The following is a 14,201-nucleotide window of genomic DNA, read 5'->3' on the forward strand; positions in this document are numbered from 1 at the left end:
TGGCACCGGGACCAACACTTTTGTGAAGCCCGAGGAGCAGAGGAGAGACCAAGGGGTAACGCCACAAACTGATAATGCTCCTCGCCCACGGCAACGCAGAGGAAATCTCCCTGATGTAGGGACGCTACTATCATGTAAATGGACTTCATTCAGAACTTCTGTACCTGCACAAAGCAGTTTAGCGCCTTGAGGTCCAGAACTGGACGTACCTTGCCTTCCTTCCTGGGAACTGTAAAGAGGTTTGAGTAAAACCCCTGAAAACGTTCGGAACAATCACACCTAGAAGTAACAAGACTTGCACTGCCCCAAAGATCTGGGCAAAGGGGAGGTTGGAAGGAAAGAACCTTTTCGGAGGATAAGACCGAAACTCAATCTTGTAGCCAGATCGAATGACTTTGTGGACCCACTTATCCTGTACCAGGAAGGTCCATGGATCCGGAAACTAGCAAACACAACCCCCCACCGCAGATGTGGATAAGGGCGCCCCTCCATGCAGAGGAAGCCTTTACCGCAGATCTGGAAAAGCCCACTGGTGGCTTGCCAGAACAGGTCCTCTTGGAACCTCCGATGGAGGCCCTGAAGGGCTTTGATCCCTTGTCTTGAGACCCTGAGGGACGAAAAGGCCCACGTCAACTATGGTGCTCTTTGCCTGTGGTAGCCTGTGGAAGAAGAGTACTCTCTCCCCCCCCCCCCCCCCCCCGTGAGACCCTTAATGATGTCATCAAAGGAAGCCCCAAACAGGCGATCCCCTGCAAGGGGGAGATCAGATAAGGACTTCTAAAAAGTATGGTCCTCAGACCAGCTTTTCAGCCAGATCATACGCCGAAGGACCACTGCTGATACAAAAAGCCTAGAAATCAAAGGAGCCACATCCAAAGAAGCATCACAGATAAACTGTAGTCCCTGGACCAACTGATCCGCCAGCTCCACAAAGGCAGGGGGAAGTGGTTTCCCCTCCAGGTCCCGGCGTAAAAGTTTAGCCCACTCGGTCAGAGTTTACAACACAAGGGCAATAGTAATATCTTGGCCTAGGTGCCGAACCAGCCAAAGCCAACTTATGGTGTGCCAGAGCATCCTCGACTGGAATCAGGATAGCTTTATTTAACCTAGAAACTGGCAAGTCCACTACAAGTGGGACCTGGACCGTCCACTTTTTAAGCAGGGAATCCTCATATGGATACTGCATAGCAAAATGCTTAGGGGCTACAAGGGTGTGTATTGGACAATCCCACCGTTTTGTGACAATGTTGTCAAAGTAAGCAAAAAAGGGGAACACCCTCACCGCTTTGGAGGGCCTGTGGGTGCCAAAAAGGGACCAGCGCCTCCGATGCAGCATCACCCGCATCCTCCATCTTTAAAGTTTCACGCACTGAAACATGCATCTACCAGCGCCTTTCCATGCACGGCTAGAGAAGCAGAGGAATCATCCTTACTATGTGAGCACTCAGGGTGTGTAGACACAGACCCAGTAGGGTGATTTGTGTCCGCAGCGGCCAAAAAAGATTTAGGATCCGATTAGACAGATGAGGACAGGGGGCGCTATATACTAAGCTCACCCGGAAAACATAATCAGGGGAGGGCCGCTGACTGTGATCCCGCAGACCAAGGGCCCACGAATGGACCACCTACTGGACCCCGCAAAAAAAAAACAGGGGGGGGGTCACCCTCGAAGCCCCTCCATAAAGGCCCCCATAATAGCAAATAGCCCCTTAAAAGTGGGCCTCCCGCCGCGATTCGGACGCAGGCAGGGTACCCTGATGGGCATGCAGCCCTAAAAAGGGGCAAGTGCCCTACACCATATTGGCGGCATGGCTGCCATCAAAATGATAAACTGCCCCCACAGTGCCAACCTTCCAAGGGAGGTGCCAAGCTGGCCACATGGCCTAGTAGGTTGCGGCCTAAATTTTTGTGGAGGCCCAGCCACATGCCAGGCAGGGGGCTTCAGTAACCTTACTGGGGCCACTCCCACCCCCCCAACGGAGGCGCCCGACTTGGCCACATGGCCTAGTAGGCTGCAGCCTAAATTTTTGTGGACGTCCAGCCGCTCGGACGAGAGCCCCAGTGGAGCCGACCTGCTCAACCTCCCCGTTGCGCACCAGGAAAAACCCCGGTCAGCAGCAACTCCAAAACACCCCCTTTAAGAGCATGTGGCAAAAGCCAGCTCATAACCCCACCCAAGGAAGGGAGATGGGGGGGGGGGGGGCGGGGGAGGCCGGAAACCGACAGGAACTATCCAAATTTTAGAAGAACTGGGGGGAATGTGGGTGGCTGTTGGCAAGGAGGAACATTGCGACTCAGGCCGAGGCCAGGTCCTATGCGCCCTCGCGAGACGTTTAACTCGCAGGCCAGCCCCCGTCCACTGGGGCTATGTAATGGCCAACCTAGCCTATAACTGAGGCTTATGCACGCTTGCTGGCCAGACTGGGGGGACCCTTTGGATCTAGATTATCTAGTCCGTCGCCAGTCCAGGAATTGATTGTTGATTCTCACAGGAACAAAATAACAAAGATAGGAAAAAGTTCCATATAAAAAGGAGAAAAATTCTGAGGACCAGAGATCCCAGCAAGGAACTTGGCCCTTACTCCTGACTAGACAGAAAAAAACTGAGTGCCTATAGCGGAGAGAGGGAGTATACATTCTGGGACTGCACTCACAGGCGTAGTCAAGTTTTTTCCTGCCTAGTGTCCTAATCCTGTAGGGGGCAGTATAACCCAATGGTCAAGAAGATGAGGAGCTGTGTCCGTCAATGAACAAAAGAGAAACATATATAAATGTTTGGGGGTTCCGAGTAATTTTCTAGCAAAAAAATTATGATTTTTACATATAGGAGCGGAGTGCCAGAATTGGCATGGTATGAAAGTGGTTAAGAAGTCACATCAGCAGTTAATTGTCTGTACCTGCAACATGTTAAGAGGAATAAAACAAAACATCAAATAAAAAATATTCAGATAGAATTATAAGATACACTAAAGTTTTTTATACGTGTAAAGCAAGGGTCTTCAAACTATGGCCCTCCAGTTGTTCAGGAACTACAATTCCCATCATGCTTAGTCATGTCTGTGAAGGTCATAGTTTTAAAATGCGTCATGGGACGTGTAGTTCTGCATCAGCTGGAGGGCAGTAGTTTGAGGATCCCTGGTATAAAGAGTCGCAGTTAAAAATGAGAAACAGATGTTCTGTGCTGCCTCCTAGTGGTGAAGCTGGGGATGGGAATGTGGAATACCTGGTCTCTCTTTTGCCAGCTGCCGGTCCAGAGACAATGCAACTTTCTCCTCCTGAATAAACATTCTGTCGATCATTACCATCTCCGCAGAAGGACTCACTCTCTGCAGAAGGAGAGAAACAGCAATAAAAAACACAGCACTAAATCACGCCACATGTAGTGAATGATTGAAGATGACCCTCCCCCATGTTTAAAGCTGCCTCCTAAGCCATCACTTGTTCTTCTAATTTTAAATATCCTTACAGGGATGAAAAAAGTGAACCGCCATAGTTACACTGCGCAGATGAAAACCTTATGGGAGCACCTTAGCAGACTAGCTTGAGTTCTGGGAGTTTTATTACATTAAAAACATAAAGCTTGTCAATATTTGTGGACAAGCCTGGCAATGAAATGAACCAAATCCAGAGTACAATATTGGCAAGTTCTGGGACTCCAGTGACACAAATATACCATATGGAAATATTGCTCAGAGGCAGAGGGGGGGAGATGGATGAATACATTAAAGTGCACTTACCTTTTTAAATATGGCCACACACTGGGGATCTGTATTACCCAACTAAGCCTGTCCCTTTATCTATGAATATATCTTAAGTATCTATAATCTTTTCTTTTAGCATTCCCACAGGCAATGTCTTTTCTAGAAACCAATCAAACGTTTAAGGAAATTTTTGATTGGCTGGAGCTGGCAGATATTTTCATTCAGTGTAACTTAAAGACTATGGTCTACTTTTTTATTAAAACCATCTCTGGATCCCCCCCCACTTTAGATGTTGTGGAGGAACTGACCATAGGCCCTCCAATTGGCATTTTCCAGTTTAGCATTCAATCAAAGGGGTTGAAGGCTATTTTTTTTCTCTTATCTTTATAAATGAGGGTATGCAGTTTTCCAAGCACAACTTTTGTTACTTTGGACAGCAAATGGAGGACTAAAATAGAAAAAGTCATACAAAAAACAAAACATTTTACGACCTATTTTTCTATTATCGTTAGTATTACAACTACAAAATCTGTGTATTTGCTCAAACCAACCAAAGGCCTTTGAAGAGGTCCTATCACTTTGGAACCATCCCCTACCCATCAATCAACTAGATGGAAGTAAGGACATTTTCTAATAAAGATAAAGCTTAACTCCAGGCATGTTTTTTACATATACAGTGCCTTGCGAAAGTATTCGGCCCCCTTGAACTTTGCAACCTTTTGCCACATTTCAGGCTTCAAACATAAAGATATAAAGCTGTAATTTTTTGTGAAGAATCAACAAGTGGAACACAATCATGAAGTGAAACGAAATTTATTGGATATTTCAAACTTTGTTAAATAAAAAACGAAAGAATTGGGCGTGCAAAATTATTCAGCCCCTTTACTTTCAGTGCAGCAAACTCTCTCCAGAAGTTCAGTTAGGATCTCTGAATGGCCCAATGTTGACCTAAATGACTAATGATAATAAATAGAATCCACCTGTGTGTAATCAAGTCTCAGTATAAATGCACCTGCACTGTGATAGTCTCAGAGGTCCGTTTAAAGCGCAGAGAGCATCATGAAGAACAAGGAACACACCAGGCAGGACCGAGATACTGTTGTGGAGAAGTTTAAAGCCGGATTAGGATACAAAAAGATTTCCCAAGCTTTAAACATCCCAAGGAGCACTGTGCAAGCGATAATATTGAAATGGAAGGAGTATCAGACCACTGCAAATCTACGAAGACCTGGCTGTCCCTCTAAACTTTCAGCTCATACAAGGAGAAGACTGATCAGAGATGCAGCCAAGAGGCCCATGATCACTCTGGATGAACTGCAGAGATCTACAGCTGAGGTGGGAGACTCTGTCCATAGGACAACAATCAGTCGTATACTGCATAAATCTGGCCTTTATGGAAGAGTGGCAAGAAGAAAGCCATTTCTTACAGATATCCATAAAAAGTGTTGTTTAAAGTTTGCCACAAGCCACCTGGGAGACACACCAAACATGTGGAAGAAGGTGCTCTGGTCAGATGAAACCAAAATCAAACTTTTTGGCAACAATGCAAAACGTTATGTTTGGCGTAAAAGCAACACAGCTCATCACCCTGAACACACCATCCCCATTGTCAAACATGGTGGTGGCAGCATCATGGTTTGGGCCTGCTTTTCTTCAGCAGGGACAGGGAAGATGGTTAAAATTGATGGGAAGATGGATGGAGCCAAATACAGGACCATTCTGGAAGAAAACCTGATGGAGTCTGCAAAACACCTGAGAATGGGACGGAGATTTGTCTTCCAACAAGAAAATTATCCAAAACATAAAGCAAAATCTACAATTGAATGGTTCACAAATAAACATATTCAGGTGTTAGAATGGCCAAGTCAAAGTCCAGACCTGAATCCAATCGAGAATCTGTGGAAAGAACTGAAAACTGCTGTTCACAAACGCTCTCCATCCAAACACACTGAGCTCGAGCTGTTTTGCAAGGAGGAATGGGCAAAAATTTCAGTCTCTCGATGTGCAAAACTGATAGAGACATACCCCAAGCGACTTACAGCTGTAATAGCAGCAAAAGGTGGCGCTACAAAGTATTAACTTAAGGGGGCTAAATAATTTTGCACACCCAATTGTTCAGTTTTTTATTTGTTAAAGTTTGAAATATCCAATAAATTTCGTTCCACTTCATGATTGTGTCCCACTTGTTGTTGATTCTTCAGAAAAAATTACAGTTTTATATCTTTATGTTTGAAGCCTGAAATGTGGCAAAAGGTCGAAAAGTGCAAGGGGGCCAAATACTTTCGCAAAGCACTGTACAAATTCCATACCTGGCTTGTCTCCATGGAAGCTGCTAGTACAGCCTTCTAGGTCCTGTACCAAGCAGCTTCCCTGCTGCATAGTAACAGGGTAACAACCGCAGGACATGTGCCATTCAGAGGATGCTATGTATTTTTCTTAATGAATACAAGGAATTTCCTGATTGGCAACTACTACAGCAATTTTTAGTTTCCACAAGGAACAGCAAGGTATGGAATATGTAAGCTTATGATGGTGCACCATAATAACAATGCAAGAAAAACCCCCAAAACACTTACCTGGATTTCATTTTTAATTTGTCTAATGGCTGCTTTTAGAGATTCTGGTTTACAGAATACAAAACAGCAAATAACAAAGATGGAGACATCTGACATATAGTAACCACCCTGCCTCTGTTAAAACATGCCGGTTAAAAAAAAAGGCTTGTAATACTTACTGATATTGCAGAATACACTGTTCATGGCCCCAAACACCATCTCCTTATGAGTTCATGTGATCTCAGCTAAAGAGACATGCAGACTGGTGTTTAGGGGAAGGGGGGCAACCAGTGGCTTGGTCTGAACAGCAAATCACTACCTTTGGCTGAGATCACATGAACAAATGCCTAGGTTGAGCTGGGAACATCATTTGCAAAATAAGCAACTATTACAGAGCTTGAGAAACTCAGATGGAAACTGTGTTAGGCAAATCACATAAAAAAAATCATGCATCAGTTTGAATGACAAACACATCAAATGGGACAGGTCTGCATTAAGTAACAGACAACCCTCAAATGAGTGCTTTTCTATGGTGGATTTTTCTGAGAAAGAACCTCCATATGAACAAGTGGACCAGTCTATGCTGGACAGACAGGAGAGTCAAAGTGCATTCATACTCACTCTGGACTCTTCTAAAAGCAGCAAGCGATACTTGTTTAGCATGGCCTGAGTGCGCTTCAGGAGCTGAGTAGACACAGTCTCAAATTCGTCATCAACTAGGAAAAAAAGGAAAAAAAATAAGTTTTTCATTCATATATGGGAAAACTAAAGCATACATGAGGGCCTTGACATAGACACTGCGGCTTCCACATATATTTGCAAATATGTGTAATTAAACCCTCTGTTTTTAAGGTGAATTTGTTACAGCCGGTTCACACTACCGCGACCAGAAAGTCGCCCCATGAAGGAGCGACTTTTTACTTTGAAGAGACTTGTTTAGAGACTTGGAAGAGACTTGTGCACTACTTTGAAGAGACTTAAATGATAGGCGACTTTGTCTGTGGGGAATGCCTGGCTAATCTTTTCCTTCTTCCTGGAAAGTCTGATAACAAGTCGCTTGAAAATAGATAAGGTTGCGACTGAGAGCCCATTCACATTAGCGCGACTTGTCAGCCTGACAAGTCGCGGTATGTCGCGGTCCATTGAGTAGTACAGGACCCGTTCTAATAGGAGCGACACAAGTATTTATTCCATTATGTGAAGTCTCTGCAAGTCGCGCCAAAGTCGCGGTGCACGCGACTTCACAGGTCGCCCCCCGAAGTTGTGTCGCCTCAATGTGAATGGGCTCTTAGAGGCGACTCCCACTGAAGTCTGTGCAAAAGTCGGATAGATGTCGCCTTGAAGTAGTACAGGAACCTTTAGTGAAGTCGGAGCGACTTCAGTAGTGCATATTAAGACGGCTCTCATTCATTTACAATGAATTTGTAATGACAAGAGACTTGGGGCGACTTGAGGGCACACAAGTCGTGTCCCAAGTCGGAGTAGTGTGAACCGGCTCTAGGGTTAAGTTTTTACCATTTTGTTTTTTATATGCTGGCTGCTAAATGAGCTGGGAAATTTCTTGTCTGTCTGTGATGTGCGTTGCCCTTCCACGTTGACCTTACTGCAAAAGTTAGTTATAAATTGGGGTGGTTGCCATCTTTTTGTACAGCTTGTTCGCTGGATTTGGCGTGGGAACACATAGGACACTATGCTCTTGCTGGGTGTCCAATGTGTCCCTGTGCCATTAAGGAGAAGCAAGCTCCTTCCAGGCAAACCTGTTCCCAATTTATCCACTGCTATATATGCTCAAGTTTGGAGTCAAGACGGCGTAGGCACTCTGGCTTACACGTATACTTGCAAAAGTGTGCAACTAAAACCTCTGTTTTTACGCGAATTGTTAGACAAGGTCAATTTGTTTTTTGCAAGCTAACTGGTAAGTGTGCTGGGAACGTTTTTGTCTATTTGCGTTGTAAATAAAAAGGGTACAAAAAAAGGTAACAAACCAATCATCTTCCAGTTTTATTCCTACAGTCTGGGACCAGAAAATGAAACAAGGACTCTGATAAGTTGCTACTGGCAACAAAATATTATCTTTTTAGCATTTTTTTATTTAGGCAGCTCACAGAACTAATGAGGACGACATAAGATATATGCAGTTATAAATGTAGTATGCACTCAGACAGAAGATATAAAAAAAAAAAGGGTCCTACCTTTTCTTAGGTCATGCGAATTGGGCAGCAGACCCTGGTACACATGATAAGGGAGAAGTCTGTGCAGGGCATCTTCAAATGAGTGGAAGGGTGTCTTGTAATCTGGGTGCAGGACCGAACCCTGATGTTTATGTAGCTGCTCTAGGAAGCTGTAAAAACCACAAGGTGTTATAATGGGCATAATAAACAATAAATGGAAAATTTTACATAAAAGATTTTAAATTCTTTTCAGCCAGTCTGGTTATTCATACCCTTACGCCATAAGTGCTATTTTATGTCAGCTTGACAGTTCCCCTTGTCATTTGCTTGTCCAATGGTCAGTGATACCAACGGGTGATAATTATTTAACCACTTGCCTACAGGGCACTTAAACCTCCCTCCTGCCCAGGCCAATTTTCAGCTTTCAGTGCTGTCGCACTTTGAATAAGTGGCACTAGTGGGCACTGGCAGGTGGCGCTGGTGGGCACTGGCAGGTGGCGCTGGTGGGCACTGGCAGGTGGTGCTGGTGGGTGGCACTGGGGGCACAAATAATACCTCTCCTCTTCGGACCGATGTCCCTCTGACAGCAGCCCGCGATCATTGGTTTTTTCTCAGAGCACAGAGCGAGCCGGGCATGCTCCGCAGGGAGCGCGCAGGCCGCTCATTGCCGAGAGGACGTCATTGTACGTCCTCCTGGCAATTCAGGTCCACGCTGTAGCCATCATTCGGCTATAGCACGGACATCAAGTAGTTAATGTCATCTGACAGGTAATTACCATATCAAATGTCATCTAGGAGTCCAGTCTACTAGATATTACACACATTGTTTAGGGAAGCACATAATTGAGGGGTTCCAAAGCAATGGCAAAGCAATACTAGACTAATACCTTTAACCACTTGCCGACTGCCCTATGCAGATTTACTGCGGCAGGGTGGCTTGGCTGCGCATAATCACGTAGATCTACGTTGATTATGTGCATGCGGTTTCGGCAGCACTCGCCATCGGAGCCGCACTCCTGTTGTAATTAGTCACAGCGGGATGCAGACTGTGGGAGGAGTGGGCTCTATCTCTGCCGGGCTCCCGTAATCTTCGGCAATACTGACAGGAGAGCCGTCTGGAATGTAAACAATGCAAGACAGCTTTCCTGTCAGAGAGGCAGGGAAAGATTGTGTGATTCAGCTAAGCTGAATCAAAGATTTCTCTCTGCCTCTGTTCAATCCATCCCCACACAGTTAGAAAGCACAAATAGGGAACACATTTAACCCCTTGATCACCCCTAGTGTTAACCCCTTCCCTGCCAGTGTCATTTATACAGTAACAGTGCATGTCACTGGTCCCCAAAAAGTGTCACTTAGTGTCAGATTTGTCCACCACAATGTCACAGTCCCGATAAAAATCGCTGATCGCCATTACTAATAAAAAAATTAAAAAAAAAATTAAAAATCCATAAATCTATCCCGTAGTTTGTAAACGCTATAACTTTTGCGCAAGCCAATTATTATACGCTTTTTGGGATTTATTTTTACCAAAAATATGTAGCAGACTACAATTTGTCCTAAACTGATAAATTCATTTTTTTAAATGTTTTTTATTGGGAATGTTTTAAAGCAGAAAGTAGAAAATATTGGTGTTTTTTTTTTTTCAAAATTGACGCTCTTTTTGTTTATAGGGTAAAAACGAAAAACCGTATTTGGGTACAGTGTTGCACAACTGCGCAATTGTCAGTTAAAGCAACGCAGTGCCGAATCGCAAAAAATGGCCTGGTCATTAAGGGTGTAAAACCTTCTGGGGCTGCTTAAAGTAGTGTTAAAAAATGTTTTATATATATATATATATATATATATATATATATATATATATTTTTTTTTTTTAAACATGGGTTTTCCTATAATAGAATAAAGAGAATAGTCCATTTAAACACCTCTATTCACCCTGGCCTATTTTGTCCTACATGTGAGAAGCTTGTTGGCGCCCTCTGCTGCACAAAATAGAAACAGCAAAAAATAAAAAAAAGCACACGGGCACAGTCTACAAAGATGAACATGCTGCAGACATCTCTTAAGTGCTCTGCATAAAAATACAAGGTATGCTCACCAGGCTTCTTTGCTTGGCTGTAGTGTTTGATGTTTTTTCAACGTTCCAAACTTACTATCAAACTAAAAGCAGAACAAAATAGAAGACATGACAAATGAGTAATTGCTTGAGAACACCAGCTTTACAGAAGACAAAAATATATCTATCCCACTCCAAGAAACATTTCAGCAGCAGTTCAGAGTTCCTAAATTGTAAGTCAGGGGTTCTCAATGTTTCTGTTCTCGATTGTTAAAAGTACCGTATACTCCATTACCATCTCAGCCCTAATTTGAACTCCCATTATATATGACTGGCATTTGGAGCCTGTGCTCCAGTCACAGACCCGAGCCAATCTTTTATGATTGCTCATTTAAAACTCTTCTTCCAGAAGTGAAGCCCTCTTTGACCTCTAAGGCAAGGATAGAAAAACTGGGGGCTCATTACAGTAAAGAAAGTGATTTACAGTAGAGGTGGCTTGACAAAGGGGAAGGATAATTTAGTCAAGCCGTGTATTCTACAGACAACGTATTCTTTATTGTTCAAGAAGCCCACCTGTGGATTCATTGCCAACAATATAGCTAGGTGTAGGAGGCCTCCTGTAAGCATGATCAGCAAATCTGTCAATGAATATGAATGCAGATTCACAACCTTCTTTAATTAATATTGCATTGTTTTAAAGACTGGAAATCAGTGTTAATTTCGTCGACTAAAACAGACTAAAACGTTTTCGTCGACAAAATTAAACACAATTTTAGTCGACTAAAATACGACTAAAACTAAAATGGCATTTTAGTCAAAAAACTATAACTAAAACTAAATCGAAATTTGCTGCCAAAATTAACACTGGTGCATGCTCAAAGCTTAATACCATAAATAATAACATATTAGATTTTTCACTCCAGGACCAGCAGTAGTATATAATGAGTTTGGAAATTGTAGAGAAATGCTTAAATAATGCATTACAAATTATAATTGAACTACACCCATTAGATTATAGATGACTAAAATGTACTGGAGTTTTAGTCGACTAAAATGTACTGGAGTTTTAGTCGACTAAAATGTACTGGAGTTTTAGTCGACTAAAATGTACTGGAGTTTTAGTCTACTAAAATGTACTGGAGTTTTAGTCGACTAAAATGTACTGGAGTTTTAGTCGACTAAAATGTACTGGAGTTTTAGTCTACTAAAATGTACTGGAGTTTTAGTCGACTAAAATGTACTGGAGTTTTAGTCGACTAAAATGTACTGGAGTTTTAGTCGACTAAATACGACTAAAACTAAAACACTTGCAGAAGACTAAAATGGGACTAAAACTAAAATGCCATTTTAGTCCTAAAACTAAATTGAAATTTGCTGCCAAAATTAACACTGCTGGAAATTATTAATTCAAGAACCCAAGAAATAAACATCACTAAAGAATTTTTACAGCAGCTGTTCCACATGGTTTCTGCTTCCTCTAGAACAGCGGTTCTTAACCTTTGAGCCATGGACCCCTTTAATCGGATGTAAGCTATGGATCCCCGTGACCAGAAATATTCCCATAAACACAACTTTGCATGCAATGAATATATGTATTATATTGAAATTTGATTGCCTCATACATATAGGGTCATATGCAAAGATTGAAAAAGTAAATGAGAATTAGCACTTGCTTTTATGGAGTAGCACAAGATGGCAGTTGTGCAAAGAATGAGGATATACATTTAAAATGTAAAAAAAAGGCCAATGACTAATCAAGAGATCAAAGAGAGAGAGTCAAGAGAGCAGTCGTCACAATAAGCAGTGGCAGGGCGTGTTACCTTTAACTTCTTTCAATGAGAAACCATTGGGAAAAGAGGGAGGGCTGTATAGTGAATGTAAATTTTTTTATTAATTTTTTTTTTAAAATGACCCTCATGGGTCCCCTGAAATCCATCCATGGACCACTTAAGGGTCCATTGACCCCAGGTAAAGAACCCCTGCTCTATTGCATTAGGACTGCAGATACAGTGCAAAGTATTCACAGCGCTTCACTTTTTTCACATTTTGTTATGTTACAGCCTTATTATAAAATTGAATACATTCATTATTTTCCTCAAAATTCTACAAACAACACCCCATGATGACAACGTGAAAGAAGTTTGTTTGAAATATTTGCAAATTTATTAAAAATAAAAAACTTAAAAAAAAACATGTACACAAGTATTCACAACCCTTGTCATGACACTCAAAATTGAGTTTAGGTGCATTTTGTTTCCACTGATCATCCTTGAGATGTTTCTACAACTTGATTGTCCACTTGTGGTGAATTCAGTTGATTGGACCTGATTTGAAAAAGGCACACACCTGTCTATACAAGATCCCACAGGTAACAGTACATGTCAGAGAACAAACCATGCCATGAAGTCCAAGGAATTGTCTGTAGACCTCTGAGACAGGATTGTATTGAGGCACAGATCTGGGGAAGGGTACAGAAAATGTCTGCAGCATTGAAGGTCCCAATGAGTATGGTGGTCTCCATCATCCATAAATGGAAGAAGTTTGGAACCACCAGGACTCTTCCTAGAGCGGGCCACCCAGCTAAAATGAGAGATCGGGGGAGAAGGTTCTTAGGGAGGTGACCAAGAACCCTCTAACAGAGTTCCAGCATTTCTCTGTGGAGGGGGAACCTTCCAGAAGAACAACCAACTCCGCAGCACTCCACCAATGAGGCCTGTATGATAGAGTGGCAAGACAGAAGCCACTCCTTAGTAAAAAGGCACATGACAGCCTGTCTGGAGTTTGCCAAAAGGCACATGAATGACACTCAGACCATGAGAAACAAAATTCTATGGTCTGGTGAAACAAAGATTGAACTCTTTGGCCCTAATGACAAGCGTCATGTCTGGAGGAAACCAGGCACAGCTCATCACTTGGCCAATACCATCCCTACAGTGAAGCATGGTGGTGGCAGCATCATGCTGTGGGAATGTTATCAGCGGGCAGGAACTGGGAGACTGGTCAGGATCTAGGGAAAGATGAAAGCAGCAATGTACAGACCTTGATGAAAACCTGCTCCAGAGCGTTCTGGACCTCAGACTGGGGCGAAGGTTCATCTTCCAACAGGACAATGACCCTAAGCACAGCCAAGATAACAAAGGGTAGCTACTGGACAAATCTGTGAATGTATTTGAGTGGCCAAGCCAGAGCCCTGACTTGAACCAGATTAAACATCTCTGGAGAGATCTGAAAATGGCTGTGCACCGACGTTCCCCATCCAAACTGATGGAGCTTTAGAGGTCCTGCAAAGAAAAAGGGGAGAAACTGCCTAAAATAGGTGAGCCAAGCTTGTAGCATCACACTCAAAAAGACCTGAGGCTGTAATTGGTGCCAAAGGTGCTTCAACAAAGTATTTAGCAAAGGCTCTGAATACTTATGTACATGGGATTTTTTTCATTTTTTTAAAAATTTGCAGATTTTAAACTTTTTTCACGCTGTCATTATTGTTCGTAGAATTTTGAAGAAAAAAATTGGATTTTTGACATTCCGGAAAATCCATTTCTCCGATGTACATTGACGGACACAGCTCCTTATCTTCTTGACCGTTGGCTTATACTGCCCCCTACAGAAGTAGGACACTAGGCAGGAAAAAGCTTGACTACGCATATGGGGAGTCCCAGGGGGTATACTCCCACTCTCAGCTATAGACACTCAGTTTTGTTACAAGCAGTGTCAGAAAAAA

At 42.9% G+C, this 14,201-nt stretch overlaps 1 protein-coding gene across 2 annotated transcripts in view; it reads right to left on the minus strand.

Annotated features, from left to right (window-relative positions):
- BICRA (BRD4 interacting chromatin remodeling complex associated protein) overlaps positions 1–14,201 on the minus strand; it is a 173,119-nt gene that overhangs the window by 7,126 nt on the left and 151,792 nt on the right. For both annotated transcript variants that reach the window (XM_082263385.1, XM_082263384.1), the window contains 4 exons: positions 10,523–10,584; positions 8,449–8,597; positions 6,878–6,972; positions 3,224–3,326 (listed from right to left, as the gene is read on the minus strand). In XM_082263385.1, coding sequence (XP_082119511.1) covers positions 3,224–3,326; positions 6,878–6,972; positions 8,449–8,597; positions 10,523–10,584 — 409 coding nt within the window. The remainder of the gene's footprint in view (positions 1–3,223; positions 3,327–6,877; positions 6,973–8,448; positions 8,598–10,522; positions 10,585–14,201) is intronic.

This window comes from Pelophylax lessonae (genome assembly GCF_965119305.1).
Source record: "Pelophylax lessonae genome assembly, chromosome: 7".
NCBI lineage: Eukaryota > Metazoa > Chordata > Amphibia > Anura > Ranidae > Pelophylax > Pelophylax lessonae.